The 22,479-nt window shown below is 40.1% G+C and overlaps 1 protein-coding gene across 10 annotated transcripts in view; it reads right to left on the bottom strand.

The window, feature by feature from the left end:
- Positions 1 to 22,479, bottom strand: part of alk (ALK receptor tyrosine kinase) — a 507,671-nt gene that overhangs the window by 66,143 nt on the left and 419,049 nt on the right. For all 10 annotated transcript variants that reach the window (XM_057858937.1, XM_057858935.1, XM_057858936.1 and 7 more), the window contains 2 exons: positions 14,893 to 15,058; positions 9,563 to 9,710 (listed from right to left, as the gene is read on the bottom strand). In XM_057858937.1, coding sequence (XP_057714920.1) covers positions 9,563 to 9,710; positions 14,893 to 15,058 — 314 coding nt within the window. The remainder of the gene's footprint in view (positions 1 to 9,562; positions 9,711 to 14,892; positions 15,059 to 22,479) is intronic.

The following is a 22,479-nucleotide window of genomic DNA, read 5'->3' as shown; positions in this document are numbered from 1 at the left end:
TTATAATCAATATTTGTTCTTTACATTTTGTTGTAGGCTAGTTTCCTTGATACTTTTAGCTTGCAAGGTTAGTTTATCCGATCCTACATCATGTAGTAAATTGGTCATTTAAGGTCAGAATTAAGCATCAAGCACACAAAAATGAGTAATATATCTAGTTGTCTACCTTATGAGTGTTTAATTCAGCACTGGTTAAAAGATCCATTCATATAAGAAAAGCAGCTTTAGTAGAATACAGTCCTTTTCATGGTTTGTTTCTATAATGTATAGAATAGAATAGAATTGAAAGCCTTTATCGTCTTTGTACAGAGTACAACAAGATTCAAAGCTTCGCCATAATGTGCACCACACAGAACAAAACTAAAATAAGATTAATTAAAAAAAAAAATACAGTGTACCATAATTTTCACACTATAAGGCACAATTGACTATAAGCTGCCACCCACCAGATTTGGCACGAAAACGGCATTCATTCATATATAAGCCGCACCGAACTATAAGCCGCAGCTGTCCTCACTGTATTATTTACAACAAAAGATATTAACCGGTAACACCTTATTTGACAGCGGCATCATACGACTGTCATAAGACAAAATGAACCACCATAAAGCTTTGAACCAATTGGCTGCAAAGCTTCAAGAAGCTTCATTTGGCCATCACTGCTCCCTTGGGGGAGACAGTCAACCTCTGCTGCCACCTGCTGTCAACACAGTTGTTGTCCAGTATGCCTCCTAGCATGCATTGCAGCGCTACAGATGTAAATAACAATCAGAATTCATGTTCTGTGCTAATTATTTCTTCAGTTACTGTTCCAGTTGTTTCATTAAGTGCTAGCTATTGTATTTGGTAACACTTTATATGACAGTGGCACGATAAAACTATCATAATTATGACATTACACTGTCATGAGCATCAATAAATGCTTATAACAGAATGTCATTTAGTGTTATCCGGAAAATTATCTCACTTTTGAATGGATGTAAAAAATCCAAGCTGGACATAAATGGAGTTAGTGACATGATTTGCCGGATGACACTTAATGACATCTGTCATAAGCATTCAGTATTGCCCATGTCATGCCATATTTATGACGGTCTTAAGACAGTCTTATAGCGCTGTTGTCAAATAAAGTGTTACCTATTAACCCAAATAAATCAACAAATAAGCCGCGCTGGACTAGAGGCTGCAGGATTCAAAATGAAGGAAAAAAGTAGCGGTTTATAGTCAGAAAATTACGGTACACATATTGGGAATAAAGTCATTCAGTTCCTTGCAGCAAGTAGTGATGTAGTGGTAAAATATCAGCACGTATATGACAACTTACAATACTCTCACTAGGAGGCACATAGCTTACTTGATATGATAGTGCAAATGACAGTTTATGCATAGGTATTGATGTAACAGTGCAAAAATGCGATAATGCAGCTGTGCAAATATTGGATGTGCAGTACCCAGATTGTCTGAGAACATATTATTTAGTGAAATGCATGTGACAATGTTATGGCATTGCGGTGCATACATTAAATGCTGAAGCTTGAAGATCAGTTGTGAACTTGCATGTAAAAACATGGGAGGATTTAGGATTGAATTGTTGCGATACAGCATTAAACTCTTTTCGTTACCTCCTTCGACAGTGGCTCAAATGGGGCCCAGTGACGCACTTAAGCTGTCAATTCTGAGGCGGTCCTTTCTTCCACTGTATAAATTCTGTGTGCTGTCATTTCATCTGTGGCCATCTGTCACAGGTTATTCTGCCTACCAATAAAACCTAGGTCCCTTTCTAACACTACAATGTGCAGTTAGTCATATAACTTTTCTTACAACTTGCAAAAAAAAGCATTTTACCAGAGGTGTTATGCCACACAAGGCATACTAGATGGACAGCCCCAATGCAAATGGGCCTGCTACTAGCTAAAAGCTAACAGCCATTAGTGGGCTTCAGGACATGTGTCCTTCCAATTCTCCACAGCCCCACTATATGTACATGCAAAGTTACGGTAACTGTTTATTACGTTCTCTTGATCGCAGTGTCGTCAGTGTGTTGATTGTTGGGCTAAACCCTCTTCCTGCTGTTATTGGGCAAGGTTCAAGGTACTCGCTAGGTGGACATCAGCCAACTGTGGGAAAATTAGAATACTAATTCAATATTGTGAGTGCCTCTGATATTTAGAGCTGATGCAGAAAAAGGTTAACTGCAGGGTTTTTGCTGTGAAATTCTATTAACAATGTTACTTACGCTGTACTGTGTATGTAATAAACACAACACTTATTGTTACTGTCCATAATCTCTCTCGGACTTGATAATGTACTTTACTTTTTAATGTTTTGTGTCTCAATTTGAATGTTGTTTCTTGCACCTGGCATTAGCATGGATTATTTGTGCACAGTAAGACACACAACAGGCTCTATTTTAGTAGAGAGCGCTGAAAAAGTCAACATACTGTATAGTAGTAGATTTTTGTAATTGCATCTGTCTGTGGCCTGCAAGATGTGCGGGTCTCGGAAAATTGGGGGCATGTCTAGCTACACGTCACAACAAAGTGTCATCGACAGCACACATACTGTAGGTTGTTATAAAAGCTTATTCCTACACATCTCCCAGATTTCCCAATTCCCACAAAATACTTCAATCATTGGCTACCTAGGTGGCTTCTGCTCGGTGCCTTGTTGATGGGGGCATCGTTAAGGTTAGTATTACGAGTAGAGTTAGCTATAGACCACATGCCAGGAGGACAGGGCGTGGTTAAGGTTAAGATTACAATAGTGTTAGCTACAGAGCATGTGACAGTTAAGAAGCATCAGTCTGCACCTAAGTGGCGCACAACAATAAAGTTTTGCCCCCATCTGCAGAAGCGCCCCCGTCTGGCAAGTCGCAGACAGAACTCTCTCGATTTTTGAGCCAGCGCAGATAAGGATGCATGTTTTTTGGAATTTGTTCGACCGGTCTGCATTAAGTGTGAGTAACAATTTTGTGGAAAAAAGGAAACATTTTGAGTACTATGTATACTGCCAAAAACAATATTTAAGTTCCGACACAAGGTACTAGTCCTTCTGAAAAAATTAGCATATTGTGATAAAGTTCATTATTTACTGTAATGTACTGATAAACATTAGACTTTCATATGTTTTAGATTCATTACACACAACTGAAGTAGTTCAAGCCTTTTATTGTTTTAATATTGATGATTTTGGCAAAAAAGTCAAGAAAAACCAAAAATCCCTATCTCAAAAAATAAGCAAATCATGAAAAGGTATTCTAAAAAAGCTACTAACCTAATCATCTGAACCAACAAATTAACTCAAAACACCTGCGAAAGATTCCAGAGGCTTTTAAAAACTCCCAGCCTGGTTCATTACTCAAAACCACAATCATGGGCAATACTGCCGACCTGACTGCTGTCCAGAAGGCCATCATTGACACCTTCAAGCAGGAGGCTAAGACACAGAAAGAAATTTCTGAGCGAATAGGCTGTTCCCAGAGTGTCTGTGGGAAGGAAAAAGTGTGGCAGGAAACGCTGCACAACCAGAAGAGGTGACCGCACTCTGAGAAAGATTGTGGAGAAGGGCTGATTCCAGACCTTGGGGGACTTGCAGAAACCTGGAAATGGACTACAGGTGCCGCATTCCCCAGTTCAAGCCACTGTTGAACCTGAAACAGCGGCAGAAGCGCCTGACCTGGGCTACAGAGAAGCAGCACTGGACTGTTGCTCAGTGGTCCAAAATACTTATTTCAGATGAAAGCAAATTTTGCATGTCATTCGGAAATCAAGGTGCCAGAGTTTGGAGGAAGACCGGGGTGAAGGAAATGCCAAAATGCCTGAAGTCCAGTGTCAAGCACCCACAGTCAGTGATGGTTTGGGGTGCCATGTCACCTGCTGGTGTTGGTCTACTGCGTTTTATCAAAGGCAGGGTCAATGCAGCCAGCTATCAGGGAATTTTGGAGCACTTCATGCTTCCATCTGCTGAAAAGCTTTATGGAGATGAAGATTTCATTTTTTTCACCATGACCTGGCATCTGCTCATAGTGCCAAAAGCACTGGCAAATGGTTTACTGACCATGGCATTACTGTGCTCAATTGGCCTGCCAACTCTCCTGACCTGAACCCCATAGTGAATCTGTGGGATATTGTGAAGAGGAAGTTGAGAGACACCACACCTAACACTGTGGATGAGTTTAAGGCTGCTATAGAAGCATCCCGGGCCTCCATAACACCTCAGCAGTGCCGCAGGCTATCAGTACATTACAGAAAATAATGAACTTTATCACAATATGCTAGATTTCTTAGAAGGACTAGTATATTTCTGGTGTACCCATAAGATCTGCTTTTACACCATCATAACAAGAGTGCATCAAGTTGATCCTCGACTTGGCAAAACAGTTTCTCCATCTTCTGATCGAGGACGGGCCTACCGGCCTTATGGACAAGCAAAGAAGCATACTTATAGGTGTGTGTAAAAGCTGGCAGCGTTCACACTTTTAAGTGACCCCCGCTCCTAAAAAAGTGACGTATAGCACCGTGTTTTTATAGTCAGTAGACCTTAATGACAACAGAGACACAATGGGCTTTACAGGCCCAATGACATACTCAAATCTAACCTTGAACCATATACATTTGTTCATTCGCAGCCAACACTCTCACTTCCGTCAACGGCAGTCATGCAATTATAGCGCACAATGAATATACGTTGAAAATCACGATGACAATTTTGCTTTATTGTATGGTGAGTGTAGGCGGACAACCTCTGCAGGCTTCCTTGTGTACACATTTTTTTTTTTTTTTCAGAAATACTTTATCTCTAGCCAATATCGGGCACCAAACAGCATATAATTAGCATATAATTGAGTCTTTTAATGGAAAAAAAATCCATATTAATGCAATACTTCTCTGCAGCACAGCAGGAAATAAGCATCGGGTGGGAGTGCTCTGAGATCAAAATTATTATTATTAGATATTCAAGAAAACATAAAAAATGGTTCTATTTATTTGATGCCGGTGAAAACATTTGTAAATGTTATATGCATATATACTATATGCATATATGCATTTTAAATGCATATTCAAAATATGATCTTGTGTCCAAATATTGTATACACATAGAAAGATGATATCTTTCTGGACACAAGTCGCACTAAGTCTGAAAGCAAAAGTACATCTAAGAGCTAAAAATTCATCGATGTTGCTCAGAAATATTCAGATGAAACAACAGGTAAGGGATCATATAATGATTGATTATTATTGAGGTTGACATGGTTTATAAACAGGGTAAGTACTTCTTTAAAGTCCAAAAAAGATAACAATGCTTCCACACATATGCACGTTGAGTGCAGTGAGATACTGGACTGTCTCAGAAAATTAGAATACACAATATTCTAATTTTCTGAGACAGTCCTGTACATTAATCCACCATTTAAAGCAGGGGTGTCCAAACTTTTTGCAAAGGGGACCAGATTTGGCGTGGTAAAAATGTGGGGGGCCGACCTTGGCTGACGTCCTTTACATAGAACAATATACAGGACTGTCTCAGAAAATTAGAATATTGTGTATTCTAATTTTCTGAGACAGTCCAGTATATTAAAAAGCATACAGTGCTGAAGTAATGCTCATAGATGCTAGAATTGTTATAGTAATTACAAATTTCCACATTTACATCATCATAAAACGAAGCAAGATTGTGATTGGTTTGTGACCTGGACAATTATTTAATGTAACTGTACAAACACTTAACAGCCTTATGTCAAATGTGACTTTCTAGCCAGCAACAAAGCTATAAAAACACCAATAAAATTCCTTTTCTTCCAACCATCTGTCTCTGAGTCCGTTTTTGTGTTCACAAAAAAAAACAATAATTTGTATGGACTCGATTTGAAGGACTCAACCTGACATGAGTTATGTAAAATACAGTTGTATCGACTTGTTAAGTCCCAAGATGAATAATGTCCCACAAACCATCTTGCTTTGTTAATATGAGAAATCTTCAGTGCAGAGACTGCCCTACATTTCTAAATGTTGATATTGGAAATGATGGATGGTTTCATTGGTGACTAGAGGGATTGGGAGGTTTTTAATCTGAGTGTTGTGCAAGCATACAAGGAAGGCTGCCAGCAAAGCGCTCCAGTGCATAACGAATGACAACCACCGATGACAAAACAACAAAAGTAAGCTAAGGGGTGACAGCAGGGGGTTCATTGTAAGCTTGGTCGCCGTTTTAAATAACCGTTTAGTGGCCATAAAATGTAAAATGAGTATTCCCTTTCTACTAACATAATTTGTGGTGCATGAACCTTGAGATTTATACTGTCTATATTAGGTTTAAAATAATACATACCGTATTTTAAAATTAAAAAAATTCTAAAAGTCGCACCAGAGTATAAGTCGCATTTTTGGGGGAAATTTAACTTGATAAAATCCAACACAAACAACAGATATGTCATCTTGAAAGGCAATTTAAAATAAAAATACGATAGAGATCAACATGCTGAATAAGTGTACAGTATGATAATGTTACATGATCACGAACAACAAAATGCGAACGTGGCCGGTATGTTAACATAACATTGCTATTAAGAGTTGCCTTTTATTTATCTTGAGCCAGGTTTTTGTTGTAAAGCACTTTGAGGGCCTTTCGAGTTTTGTAAAAGGCTACATAAATGAATTTGATTGATTGATTGATATAATAATGTGTTAATAATTTCATACATAAGTCGCTCCAGAGTATACAGTTAAGTCACACCCCAAGCCAAACTATGAAAAAAACTGCGACTTATAGTCTGAAAAATACGGTATACTGGACTGTCTCAGAAAATTAGAATACACAATATTCTAATTTTCTGAGACAGTCCTGTATATTGTTCTATGTAAAGGACGTCAGCCAAGGTCGGCCCCCCACATTTTTACCACGCCAAATCTGGTCCCCTTTGCAAAAAGTTTGGACACCCCTGCTTTAAATGGTGGATTAATGTACAGGACTGTCTCAGAAAATTAGAATATTGTGTATTCTAATTTTCTGAGACAGTCCAGTATGTCTTTCTTTCTGTCTAATCTATAGTCCTATGAGTATAGACCCCAATCACGTGATGTCACAACTCCGCCCCCCTGACTTGTGCCGCCATATTGTCCGTCAGCTCACGTTTACATATTACCGCTATGTACATTCCTCCTATTACTGCATGTTTTTCTGCTCGTCTAAGGAATCACTGCCTAGTAAACGAACCCAAAAACCTTCCTGAGAATCGTTAACATTGATTAATCAAAATGGTGAAGGCATGTGTGGCGGTTGGTTGCAGTAACAGAGAAGACAAATGGTCATTTGAAATATCTAAAGCAGCACGGTTTGTTTATCTCGTTCCATGATGCGTTTGTGTCGACAGCCGTCAGACAGCGGCGAAAACATCAATAGTCGTGATGCCAACACGATCGCAGACATCATCAGACGAAGACCACAAAGCTCGTCGCCACAGTTGTTGTGCCCGAAAAATAGCTGCCCCGCGTGAAATGTCCCCCCTGACAGGAATGCCCACACGGAAACGACTTTCTTGTACCGTGAATATGTATTATTTTACTCTGCTTGAACTAATAAATCTTGTACTGTGAATACGTATGTATTATTTTACTCTGCTTGAACTAATAAATGTCATACCTGTGTGATTGTCATTGGAATAGGGTCGTGAAAACCTGTAGACTAATACATTTCTGTTCAGATGGTTATGTGGTCCAGTCCACGATTTGTAACTAAAATACAGTACTAATATTTTGTGTAATTTAATCATTTATTTAAAACTGATTTTACAGTAGTAAATCCATTATTGTAATGCGTCCATGAAAACATTTGATGTTTTCACTTCAATAAAGCGTTATAAATAAGCGCTCCCGTCAGGGGGGACATTCCACGCGGGGCGGCTATTTTTCGGCACACAGCTACCCGTTGTCGAACCGCCGATCAAGTTTCATTTTACAATCGTGATAATAGTGACGCTCAGCTACCCAAATGTCGCTTTATATTCGGGCCGGTGCCGATTTTGGGTACCCGACGCCTCATCGTAACATTAACTGGCGTATGAATGGAGGTTTTTGCACGGGACAGGACCGGACGGGAGGAAACATCGATTTGGGCATCAAATATGGATCTGGCGACTGGATCGACCAAAGCTTTTCCAAATAACGGCTTTTATGCAACTCATCCAATGAGTTTACAGCGTCTGAAAGCACGGGGGCTTCCATAATTTGCAAGTGAATCCATTTTTAGGAACTACGATCATTGACAATACGGACACACAATGACGAACAATATGGCGGCACAACACAGCGATCACGTGATGGTGTGACGTTGGTGATTGGGGTCCATACCTTAATTTTCGGACTATAAGGCTCAGAAAAAAGGACTATAAGGAATATAAACCGCAGCTGTGCTCACTGTACGATAGGATATTATACACCAAAATATATTAATCGGTAACTCTTACTTTATTTGACAGCGGCGTCATAAGACTGTTATAAGACCGTCATCATTATGACATGACACTGTCATGAACATTAATGAATTCTTACTACAGTTGTCATTTAGTGTCAGCCGGAAAATTATCTCACTTTTAAATAGATGTAAAAGATCCCAGCTGGACATAAAACGAGGTAGTGACAAAATTTTCCAGATGACACATAATTATGACAGTGTTATGATAGTTTTATGACACTGCTGTCAAATAAAGTGTTACCTATAAACCCAAATAAATCAACCCACAAGGCACACTGGTCTAAAAGCTGCAGGATTCAAAATGAGGTAAAAAAGTAGGGGCTTATATACTGAAAATAACGGTACTAAGTATTTGGAATAAACATACATTGCTTTTTTATTGCTTTTTTTTTTGTAAATGACTCTGAAAAAAATTAGATTAAAATATTATAAGAGAGAGAACATAAAGAGAGTTTAAGAAATACAGAAAGTAGGATTTGCTCAGGGAGTCTAGGTTCACCTAACCATGGGGTCGGCAACCTTTAACATCCAAAGAGACATTTTGGACAACCATAACTTTTCATAGTGGGTGAATTCATACCAGTGATCTCACTCCCGGTGGGCAACTTTAAATAGTGGGTGAATTACGTCAGTGTTCTGTTAACAAACACAGTGAGCCTGTCCTGATCTACCTACTAAAAGGAAGTTAAATTTCTTACTTAAATCTCGCAAGTGCCAGAATTAATTTTTGAAAAGCATAATCATTTATTCAATATAGCACTGAGTCGCATCAGAGGGTTCAAAGAGCCGCATGCGGCTCCAGAGCCATGGTTTCAGACCCCTGGACTAACCAAACCAACCAAATAAAACCCCAACCACATAAAACCTGATTCTATGTTCTGAATTTTATGGAAAATCTCCGGTTTTGGACTAAGGAAAATCCAGAATATCCTTGGTTTCCAAGTGTGATAGTGTGGATAAGATTTTGTTATGGACTAAAAAAGTAAAAAAACATAATAAATGATGCGGACAATTTAGATATTTTATACCATGAGAATTTTTTGAAAGTATATTTACACATTTTGTGAACCACAATGAGTTGGATGAAACTTACATTGGGACATGCATCTTCTCCTTTTTGACCAACCAGGATATAAAGCAGCTCTCCTTTCCTCAGCAGAAAGTCACCAGCGATGTAGATGCCATGTGATCTACTCATGGCCATAACGCTTCGGCCGCCTGCTGCACCAAAGGCTGTGATCCTAACAAACAACCACAAGAAGCGGACAAAAAGCAATTATAATCTATTAATATCATTAACTATGGATGAATTGCATAGCAGTAATACCTTAGATCTCATGCACACGCAGACAACAAAAAACAAACAATAAGCACAATGTAATTCCTCTCAGAGTTTGTTAATGATTATAATTGAGCTTTAAGACACGTACGCACATGTATGCATTCAATATAATGCAGACCCATAAAAGCAAATCCATAGACTTTCATAGCAGAGATTGTGAGGACGCACATTTTAACTGTCCCAATTTTACCTGCCAGAAAAAGAAAACATTGGTTTTTGGGAGCGCTTCAATATTGCACTTCCCAAGTGGTCATGCTTGGTGGAGAGAGAACGCTGCCTGGTGCTCGGTATAGCTACCTCAGCTGTTTGCCTAATGACTTTTGGGAGATGCAGCGCGCGCATTCATCTCTGTGGCCGTCTGTCAACTCTATTTATTGGTTCTACCAGATAACTAGGCTGCATTAAGGCTACCCTTGTGTTTTTTGAAAAACTCATGACATGAGTCATGACATGATTGTTCTTAGGTATTTAAAAGCTCAAAACTCAGCAGAGCTGAGTGGGAGGTTGAAGGGAGAACTTTTTCGATGTCAAATTCAAGATAAATGCCTCGTGTTTTTATAAAATGCCCACAGGAGAAATATTGATCTCTGCCCAAAGTGATGGGTACTACATATTGAGTTGTAGAGTAAAATAGAGTGAGAGGACAATGTGCTCAGGCTGATTGCCGATGTATTTTTGAATCCTTTTTGAAAATTCTCTCCTTTGCTCTCTTCAGGAACATTGACACCCTGCTGATCCACACAGTAAAGGAAGAAGTGGACAATAGGACGAGTATACATCAAGAAAGGCACAAAATATTCACAACTATGATTCAGGATAAGACTGTGCTTTAAGAGCAGTAGTCGAGTTGAGTGGGGGAAGACATCCCCCCTTAAAAAAAATCAAAATCATATCCCCTGTAAAAAGGCCATCCCCCAGCTATTTGATAGTAAATGTTGGAAATACTATATAACTCACAATTAATATTTATACAGTACCACGGGAGATTAACTTTTTTATTGTGATGAGAGGAAAAAATCCGCCATCCTGGACCCGGTGCTCAGTTTGCCCAGGGTTTGAAGCTGGAGTGTTTGGCCCTGCTTTTTATGTTGTGTGGAGGTCTTCCACTCAAATTGCTCAAATCAGATGCCGATGTCAAGTCTTTGCTTCAAAGCCGTTGCTTCTAAAGCAAGAACACGAAAAATAGTCAATAAAAAACAAACGCTCGTCTCTTTATAAAGGTTGATATGAGATGTTGAGACTTGAAACAGAGAACTTTTAACTATTTACGCTATTGGAAAAAGTGTGGTAAAATGTTTGAAAGCAGTTCTAAATAATGGACTAACACAAAAAAGACAACTTATGAACAGTGTTGTAACGCATTAGTAACGCGTGACTGTAATTTGATTACTTTCTTTCAGTAACAAGCAATCTAATTTTTCAAAACCAGTAATATGATTAAAGTTAGTTTCCTTAATGTTTGTGCGTTTCTATTTTGTTATTGCCTCATAATATATGTAGAATGAAGACGATTGTAATCATGTATGGAGACCATTTCGAATAGAAAATGTAAGAAAGGTTCACATCTTCTCACTACGGGTTTGTTTCCATGGTAACCGCTCAACGTAACCTCCTGTTTTGGTCTCGAGTCACACGCGCAAAGAGTTTTGGGACTGAGAGAGGCATGACGAACGCAGGGTGAACATTCGAGTCGAGTGCAGCCATCTGTTGAGATGTGCGAGGGAATGTTGATCTGTGTGCGTCCATGAATGAACATATTTTTCCTTCATTCTGGAGGGTTTCAGCGATAGGTTGAAGCCGCAACATGCACGTCCGTTTCGTAGCTTTGCCGTTGCAACGGCGGGTATCATCGCTCCAAGTCGGCATGCATTATTTACATCATATTCGTGTTGCATGTTTATGTTGTTAGGCGACATGTTCTTTTAGCATCTACTGTATAGGATGTGTTGTAAGTCAGTTTCAATGTAAAGTGCTTAGTTGCCACCACGTTTTTGTGGCCAAATTTACCGCATGTGTGTGCGGCAATCCCCGAACCCGCTGGTGGACACCTGGGGTAAGGGATGCCGTCAAGCTGAAGAAGGAGGCCTATCAGGCCTTTTTGGCCTGTGGGACTCCGGAGGCAGCTGACAGGTACCGGCTGGCCAAGCGGACTGCGGCTTCAGCGGTCGCCGAGGCAAAAACTCGGACATGGGAGGAGTTCGGTGAGGCCATGGAAAACGACTTCCGGACGGCTTCGAGGAAATTCTGGTCCACCATCCGGCGTCTAAGGAGAGGAAAGCAGTGCACCATTAACACTGTGTATAGTGAAGATGGTGTACTGCTGACCTCGACTCGGGACGTCGTGAGTCGGTGGGGAGAATACTTCGAAGCCCTCCTCAATTCCACCGACACGCCTTCCTTTGAGGAAGCAGAGTCTGGGGACTCTGAGGTGGGCTCTTCAATCTCTGGGGTTGAAGTCACTGAGGTGGTTAGTAAGCTCCTCGGTGGCAGGGCCCCGGGGCTAGATGAGATCCGCCCGGAGTTCCTAAAGGCTCTGGATGTTGTAGGGCTGTCATGGCTGACACGCCTCTACAACATCGCGTGGACATCGGGGACAGTGCCTCTGGATTGGCAGACCGGGGTGGTGGTCCCCCTTTTTAAAAAGGGGGACCGGAGGGTGTGTTCCAATTATAGAGGGATCACACTCCTCAGCCTCCCCGGTAAAGTCTATTCAGGGGTGCTGGAGAGGAGGGTCCGTCAGGAAGTCGAATCTCGGATTCAGGAGGAGCAGTGTGGTTTTCGTCCCGGCCGTGGAACAGTGGACCAGCTCTACACCCTCGGCAGGGTCCTCGAGGGTGCATGGGAGTTCCCTCAACCAGTCTACATGTGTTTTGTGGATTTGGAGAAGGCGTTCGACCGTGTGCCTAGAGGAGTCCTGTGGAGGGTGCTCCGGGAGTACGGGGTACCGAGCCCCTTGGTAAGGGCTGTTCGGTCCCTGTACGACCGGTGTCAGAGTCTGGTCCGGTAGTAAGTCGAATTCGTTCCCAGGGAGGATTGGACTCCGCCAAGGATGCCCTTTGTCACCGATTCTGTTCATAATTTTTATGGACAGAATTTCTAGGCGCAGCCGAAGCGTTGAGGGGGTCCGGTTTGGTGGCCTCAGCATCTCATCTCTGCTTTTTGCAGATGATGTGGTGCTGTTGGCTTCATCAAGCCGTGACCTCCAACTCTCACTGGGGCGGTTTGCAGCCGAGTGTGAAGCGGTTGGGATGAAGATCAGCACCTCCAAATCCGAGACCATGGTCCTCAGCCGGAAAAGGGTGGCATGCCCTCTCCGGGTCGGGGATGAGATCCTGCCCCAAGTGGAGGAGTTCAAGTATCTTGGGGTCTTGTTCACGAGTGAGGGTAGGAGGGAGCGGGAGATTGACAGGCGGATCGGTGCAGCGTCTGCAGTGATGCGGACTCTGCACCGGTCCGTTGTGGTGAAGAAGGAGCTGAGCCAAAAGGCGAAGCTCTCGATTTACCGGTCGATCTACGTTCCTACCCTCACCTATGGTCACGAGCTGTGGGTCGTGACCGAAAGAACAAGATCCCGGATACAAGCGGCCGAAATGAGTTTCCTCCGCAGGGTGTCCGGGCTCTCCTTTAGAGATCGGGTGAGAAGCTCGGTCACCCGGGAGGGGCTTGGTGTCGAGCCGCTACTCCTCTGCGTTGAGAGGAGCCAGTTGAGGTGGCTTGGGCATCTGGTTCGGATGCCTCCTGGACGCCTCCCTGGAGAGGTGTTCCGGGCATGTCCCACCGGCGGGAGACCCCGGGGTCGACCCAGGACACGCTGGAGAGACTATGTCGCTCGGCTGGCCTGGGAACGTCTTGGAATCCCGCCGGAGGAGCTGGCTGAAGTGGCTGGGGAGAGGGAAGTTTGGGCTTCCCTGCTGAAGCTGCTGCCCCCGCGACCCGACCCCGGAATAAGCGGAAGATAATGGATGGATGGATGTATTTACCTCGTGTGTGTGCGGCGTACTTCTGGGTTGTGCACATTTATTCGTGCGCCCCCACCTTTGTGTTTATTGCACTGTTTATTGCATAGTTAATTTGTGTGTTGTTGATTATTGTGCAGTCAATTTGCATTGTTTCCACTAATTAAACCCTCGTTAACTTAAAGATTAAGCTTTATGTGAAAAATTCTGATCTTCCTCTTTAAATTCAATTATCTGAAAGTCAATTCCATGTGATGACATTTTCCTGTTGACATTCTTATGTTTAGGCAGCAAAGGGAGAAAAATTGGTAAAAAGTAACTGATAAATTACTTTTAAAGTAACTTAGTTAATTTGATATTAAAGTAATCAGTAAAGTAACTACATTACTTTTATGAGGTGTAATCAGTAATCAGTAATGAAGTTTCTTTTTCCAAGTAATCTGTTTCAACACTGCTTATGCTGAGGCTGGTTAACTCAGCATTAATTCAGAAATAAATTAATACAATTAAATATTTTAATCGTGCATTAACATCTGAGCTAAGAATGAAAAAGTTAAGCCTTTTTTCGACTCATTTAACGTGTACTACTCGTATGTGCTACTATTGTATATATAGTACTACTATATAATTTATGCTACATAGCTCAAAGTAGCGTCACAAATGCATTATGACTTCATTTAGTGAGGGGAAACACTAAAGAACTGATAGGACAAGAAGAGGGAACAGATTTGTGCATGACTATTACTACTGTATATTCTTCACCTACAGTATGTTCAAAGATTTTCACCATTCAGTAGGATGAGGAAGCATCTAAAAAATTTTGAACGCATTTATTATGGCTTTGTTTCTATGTCAATGAGATTAATCACAGTTAATTGCAAGTAGCTCATGTTATTAATCACGGTTCAAAATTGTAATCATTGCCTTAGATTAGAGATTTCAGCACTCTTATTTACAATAATTTGCTTTCAATAATTAATTTCATGATTTGCCCTACATGAACTGCACCCATAACAACACCCACCAACACAACCAATAAACATGCAGCTTTGACTTAAAGAGTTCTAAAACAAAGTAATACAGGCATTGAGTATACATTTTAAGGAAACAATGACTTGGTCCAACCTGTATGTGCCAGTCTCAGGGACCTGCCACATTTGAATGCCTTTAAAGGACCCCCGGGTCCCCACGGTCACATTCATTTTGCTGCTCTTATAGGAATTGAAGCACTGGGAGGGAGTTGGACCTTCTGGGCCGCCAGCACCGCAGGTGTTAAAAATCCATTTATGAGCTGAAAACCAGGGAGAGAGAATCACATTTCACATTTGACAGACATACTATTGAAAGAAAAAAAAGAAAGGAATATGCGAAAATATAAGCCAATATTAAACCATTTAACACAATTTAAATGTATATTCTGAATAAAACAAGAATGGATATGAAACCAATTACTACAAGGTGAGGATGTGAGTTGTATGAAGGTAAACTAGCCATATGAGATTACACTAATGCAATATTAACAAAGGAAGCAGGAGCCCCATGTGTCACTACTAATTAGAGCTTTTACTGAAATTAGATGCGAATAATCTTGTCATGTGTGCTACAGAAGGATTTCATGCTGCACACGCACTACTGGAGCAAACAAGCACCAGTTTAACTCACTTTCACTGCCAGTGACGATGATAGACGTCCAATCATGTGTTCTTAAAACTGGGTTAGCATTAAACCTCTTTAAATGAGTTAATCACTGGTAGACAACTGATCCATTTGACCTGGATTACACTTCAATTGGATTGGACGTCCATCGCTGTCAGTGATAGCCAAAGAGTTAAAGTCGGTCAATCAACTGTTTCCCAGAACAGGGACACTGTTTCGTTTGACTTGTTGGACAATGTGAAAGTTGTACAGTTTTTGATTAAATTCAATTAAACCATCATGTTTTTGCATTCCCTTTGTAGCAGAATGTGGACTGAGTTACGGTAACAAAAACAAAAAACAAAGAAACAAACGAAAAAAAAAAATTTACTTTACATTTGTATATTTTTTCATTATAGTGTTGAATTCTATAAGGATTTATGGATGATGATTTTTTGTGTGAATATTTGTTTGTTGAGAAATCGGACATTGCATCATAGCAATCGTAGCATTCTTAGTCTCAGTGATTAGTGCCTGGATATTTACAGTGCCCTCCATAATTATTGGCACCCCTGAAAAAGATGTGTTTTTTAGCCCCTAATAATGTTTTTTTTTTTTTTTTAATTCAAATAATATGGGACCTTATTGACATCAAATAATGTGTGTCACAATTATTAGCACCCCTGTTGTTAATACTTTGTACAACCCCCTTTTGCCAACAAAACAAGGTCTGGGGACTGAGATGGCCATGGGAGGAGCTTGATTTTGTGTCTGGTAAACCATTTCTGTGTAGATTTCGCCATATGTTTAGGGTCAGTGTCTTGCTGAAAAACCCAGTGACGACCCATCTTCAGCTTTCGGGCAGAGGGCAACAGATTTTGATTTAAAATGTCCTGATATTTCAAAGCATTCATGATGCACTGTATATACAAGGAAAACAAGGAAAAAAACTATACAAAAAGCCGATTGCATTTATATGCACACATTATAAAACAACTAAACTTCTCATCCGTAAATTATATAAATGACAGCTAAGGTCATAATTTACTGCCGCGTCTTAACAAAGCCCGCTAAGCTTGTCTATGGAGGCTAGCTGTTACTAGATGAGGGGCACACATGCTTATTACAAACTAGATGGATCAAAGCTGGCACATTGTGAATGGATCTGCATAAAAATCAAGCATGGAAGACAGATTAATTACAAAAGCTGGATTTGCATGACACTGCTTGTTTCTGTTCCCAGCATACTAAACCCAAAGTAACAACAAGGAAAAAAACAACACCGCTAAATGTTAGATGAGTAAACAATGAAGCATTTCAGCTCCTCAACTAATAAGCAGAGAGATAATGGCAAAACCTGTCTCTGCATGAAGTGGAATGGGAGCAGCATCTGCTTGAAGAACAAGTTGAAAGAACCAATTGGATTGTTTCAAGCAATAGTCGTTCTATTTGATTTGGAGCCAGTTTTCTTCTAATCCACAGCGCTTGGATTTGTTGTCAGATGTTTCGTGAGCGGAACTTCAGCACCTTGAAATGAAAATATGCTGGGGGTTCAAAGGAGATCATGCTTGTACACCCTCACTTTTGCAGATGATCACTTTTGGAAATGTTATATTTTGTATCAAATGCTTATCTCTCTCACATGCTCACCCATGTGCACGCCCACATGCGGTGCGAGCGCTCATATTGAGGTTAGCGATGCATTCCCTTCACTGCGGAGTGAACCGCCACAATCTCGAATGGCTTTTTCAGAAAAAGCAGAGGATGAATCAGTTTTTAAAAGAGGAGGGAAGAAGCTACTCCATCTTTTGTCACGATAGTGGAGCATACATACGGATAAAGAGGAAAAGCCTAAAAGAAGACAGCGGATGCAGGTGAAGTTGGGGTGAATAAAAAAAAGAGAAAGGAGAGCAAAATGGGATCAGAGACAGCTGACAGAAAGACATGGCGGTTTGGTGATGGGTGAAGTGTTGATAAATAAAACCTTTTAAAAATGGGACAGAGAATGAAACATAAAAGTCAGTGTTGAGATATGTTGGCAGGAAAAGATGAAAGAGAGCGAAGACAAGAGGCGTTTGTTGGGGTTAATCACGCAGCGTGTCAAGGGTAGAGAAGCGGTTTGTTGGAGTGACAGGCTGGCAAAGTTAAAATCCCCATCAGGCCCAGCATAGAGGAAAACGTCAGACCCGCTAGGAGAGAGAGAGAGAGAGAGAGAGAGAGACAGAGAGAGAGAGAGAGAGAGAGAGAGAGAGAGAGAGCAGACACCCAGCGAATGTTAAGCGCTCTTGGCTGTTCTCAAAACAGCCAACTCCAAGCTCTACTTGTTTGCCCTCTATAGTTACAATCTCTGATAATGACTAGAGAAAAAGCAGTGACGATTTCAGTCAGTAGTTTTTACTGTAAATGAAGTGCTCTCTCTCTCTCTCTCTCTCTTTTTTTTTTTTTTTTTTTTTAAATAAATGTGTTGAACTGATACGATACAATTTTTGGCTCCCGATACCAATCCCGACAGTGCGGTATCAGCTGATGCCGATTAAGGGAGTGCCAAAAAAATCGATTATTAGATGCATCACGATTCGACACGTGACTATTCAATTACGATTCATAAATGTTCATAAACGATGATTTTCCCTAATAACTTTATGACAGCCGCTTGTAGGGGAATGAAATTCAAGACACGTCTGCCGCCCGGACACCTTTAACGGACGCACGCATAACGTTATGCTGCCGGTTACTGAGCGAGAGATTTACTCCTTTTCAAAAGACTGGAAAATAAATTTGTGTATGAGACAGGCAAGGACCTGGCGGTCGGGCTTCTGTGCGCAAGTTATTTTTTAGAGCAAAAAGGGGAAGAGATAGTTCATTGCGCCTTGTCATTCAGTTGTCCAGCAGTGGTTTCAAGTCATGTCAATTAAAAAAAGTCCTGAGTGTGTTGCTAAGACCTATGTGCGTCTATAAGAGGTGAGTACATGAACCCTCATGTACTGGTTAGCCTTTGTTGTTTTTGAGATGTTAACAGTTAGTGCCGAACGATAAGCTAATTAGCTAATTCGCTAATGTGTGTTAATTGTTGTTTGTTGGTGTACAAAAGTTACTCCATATGAAGAACGTGTAAAACCACGATTAAGTACAGTGGTAACACTACAAACATGCAAAATAGTACAGAAATCTGTGAAAACAAAGTATATTGGTTAAAAAAAGTTTCTAAAGACACTTTGTGTCCAGAAAATGTGGAATTCATTCCACCTGTGTAAATTTTATTGTATTGTTGAGAGAAATAAGTACTGCCTTTAAAATGGTTAATGTTTTTGCACTTTCTTGTAAACAAACACACACAAAAAAGGGCAAATGTATGGGCATGTCTCCATTGTTCCTGTTGAATCATTAGGATATTTAAAATTAATAATGGACATAAATTTGTTTGGCTACTTTAATAATTAGTAATACACGATGCATCGATAATCGTGATAACCGTGATCATCGTCAATACCGTGCTTATCGTTCAACAATCGAATCGTAGCACCCTGAATCGTAATCGAATTGAATCATGGGGTTTCTGGGAGGGCACACTCTTAATGCCGATACTTTAACGATACCACATTTTTTAGATACTTTTTTCCCCTTTTAATACTAAATTACAGCATAGTCTCTCTTACCTGTAAAGTATTTGCTATCATGGCTTGTACAAGAGTACATATTGCACAGCATCAGCACATTAATTCTTAGCAGTCCCCAATTCCGATGACGTTTTTTTAGAGCCACATTGTTACCGGTGCAAATGTAAAAAATTCTCCTTGGATTTAAGTCAAGTCTGTACATCAGAGCCTGTTGTGCAAGCAGGTCAAACATGAATGTATGATATCCCAGCCTGACCCATGAAAGAAACAAGTCAGCAGCTTGTGTTCAAAACTGACAGGCAACACAAATCAGCATATTTCTACTTGGCTCTCGTTCTTACTTATCTACGCCTGTTCAACAGATTGAATGCTATGTGTCCAAATGCACAGACAGATGGTTGCTACATCAGTCCGTGATTTAGTCTTTTTACTAATCTCATTAAACCACTAGTTGGAATCCATGTCAATTATTTGACATATGTCACTAACATTTTCTGACTGATCTAATTTACTTTTGATAGTCCAAGCATACAATTTTTCATAAATCTGAGCCCATTTCAAACACAAAAATATTTGCAAAACTGGTTCATGTGATGTGTCAAAACTAGTTTAAATGAAACGTCAGTGTACAACAAAATTAATTGTCAGTGTTTTAACTCTTCCATGCATGAATAATGATTTTATTTGATTTTATTATCCCTTACAGGGCCACTCATTTAACTCCTTGGCGGCAATTGACAGCACTTGGCGTCTAATCCATTTAGACAGGGAGTCAAAATGAATTGAACGTCCAGCGCCATCCATGGCAGGGAAACATGAGCATTTACGGCCAGTCTTCCCGGTACAAATGAATTGGACGTCTATCGCCATCAATGGCATGCAATGAGTTCAAATCTATGGAAAAAAAAACAACTCCCAACTTACAATGTTACTTGGCGCAATCATTGTAGATTTTGATTAATTTTAATCTCATTAATTTAGTTTTTATTAACATTCAATTTTTTTTTAATTAGTTCATAATTAAAAACATTTTAAAAATACAAACAGTGTTGTTTTTGGTAGCCCTTTTAATTTTTGTCTTAGTCCTAGTCTTTTAGACGATAATATTTATTAGTCAAATTTTAGTCATTTGAAAATGTGTTTTTCATCATCTAGTTTTTGTTGACGCACTAATTTCGTCCAGTATTAGTCAACGTTTACTCAATGTTTTTCCAGCTTTTTAAAATTGAACATTGACAGACGAGCACATATTGTAGCATCTACAAATCTATCACCAACTTGGTGATAATACTCACTCAGCAGGAAAACAGTACATTATTTTTAATCAATTATACCCAACTGTACGCCACGAATTGTATTTAAAAAAAGTTAGCCATTACCATTACCCCAGGGGATAATTTGTGCCGGAACACGCCGGAACAGGATCCGCCACCTCTTGATTTTGGCGTCCCTCTGTTCCGGGACTTATTTGGGTGGATCTGGTACCTCTCGTGTGTAGAAAATAATAATTATATAAAAACTTTTTTCAAAAATGTATTGTATTGTATTGTAACGTTGACAAAGAGTCAAACGCTTAGCTACAGCCCCTTTCACATACTCCGAAACACCGGGAATGTCGCAGGATTAACCCGTGTAGCAGTTGTGTGTGAAAACAATTTCCCCTGTCGACTGACACGGAGATTACGCAGACATTTCACGGGTCACGTCCTAGTGTCATGTCCGGGACTTACCCGGGAAGCGGTGCGCGTGAAAGCAGGTGTTAAATTCCAGGGAGCACGATGGCTGATAAAGGTAAATATCATAGCGGGCCGATCGTCACTTCCTCCCTCTTCACAGTAAAACGCAAAGCGGTAAACAAACATCACAATTATTTACATAGCAAGCGGGAAATAGCTAAATTAAACTGAAAACATAACAATATTGAAATGTCCAAATATTACGTTCGGGTCAGGCCGGGCCGGGCTTCTCACTCGCTTTTTAAAATAAATATATATTCATATATGTATACTCAAACGATTTATGGATGTTAAACTAAGAAATACTTGTTAGTTACCAGTAGTAAATAATTTGAATAAAAAAGTGAAGGCGCTGTATATGCTCAATGCAAACAGTATAACTGCAGTGCCAGAGTGTGCCATGCCCCCTTTTTAATCTTCCCCTCTATGTGTCCGCAAAAGCATCTTTTCCAGCCTTATTTCGTTGTGTAAATGCATTTAAAATGATCATAAAAATATGTAGACTATTTAAACATTGAGAAAACCTGTGATTTTTTTCTGCCAACTGAGAATTCGTTGCCAAAGACACAGTCTTTTACGCATTGTCACAAATGTGATCCTTATTAATCTTCCCCTTTGTGTGTCCGCAAAACTGCAGCTCTTTATATTTAACAAACTTTTCCAATGTTATTTCATTGCTTAAATGCATTTATAATCATAAAAATATGCAGACTTTTAAACATTAAGAAAACTTAAGTTTTTTTTTTTCTACCAACTGAGAAGTCATTATAAAAGACACATGCAGGCATCGTCACAAGTGTGATCACACAAAACGCAACCAGTCCGTTTTCCCGAGCAGCAAGCAGTGCTGTCCAGGTCTGACTGGCGCATCCCATCCTTTTCATCCTTAGAATGGATATTATCTGAAATTGAGGCTTGTAAATCCCACAGCATGGCAAGTGGGCATTTGCATGTTGTTTTCGACATTAGTTTTTCCCTGTGTTCTGGGACCTGTGTGTGTCTAGTCATCCCTGCGCTGTCATATGCACTTTGCGTTCCGGCACCATATGATTTACACATTAAGCACTGCATTACCCTAATACTAATGTGAACATGAATGTTATTCTAACGCTACAAGTTACATTTAGTGTGTGATAATCACTCAGCACAGACCTTTAAAGGCTAAAACCAAATTGCATATTCTCTTGCCAAGATAAGAAAACAAATATTACTGTGGGTGTTTCAAAACAATCAATGGGGAGACTGAAGAGGACACTGGTGGGCGCAGCACATCACATGAGTGACACAACCAGACACTGCTACGATGCAGGCTAACTAAACATAAATGTCGCACATTATGAACATGTGACATAAACTATGGCGCATTTTCGTCTTGTCAGACAAAAACTGACATTCGTTTCAATATGTTTTAATCTCCCAAGAGACATTTTTAGCTAGTTATTGCCTCGTCATCATCATGGAAAAATTTTTAGCCAACGAAATGTTTTCGTTATAGTTGTCGTTGACGAAAACAACACTGAATACAATTATGACGAATTATTTAAAAAATATATAATAATTGCTAATATTTGAGTTTTTTTTTTTCAATCGCTCTATAAACGGTCAACTTAAGTGTCAACTTTGGAAAATCTGTCCACTGTACTGACAACTGTCACTGAAAGGGTTAACAGGCATAAAAGCTTTGTTCTGCTGCCGAGGACAATACAAAAGGTAGATTAATGCAA

Source organism: Corythoichthys intestinalis, chromosome 15, assembly GCF_030265065.1.
Source record: "Corythoichthys intestinalis isolate RoL2023-P3 chromosome 15, ASM3026506v1, whole genome shotgun sequence".
Classification (NCBI taxonomy): Eukaryota; Metazoa; Chordata; class Actinopteri; order Syngnathiformes; family Syngnathidae; genus Corythoichthys; species Corythoichthys intestinalis.
The sequence above is the reverse complement of the archived record's forward strand: the minus strand, read 5'-3'. Positions and strand labels throughout refer to the sequence as shown.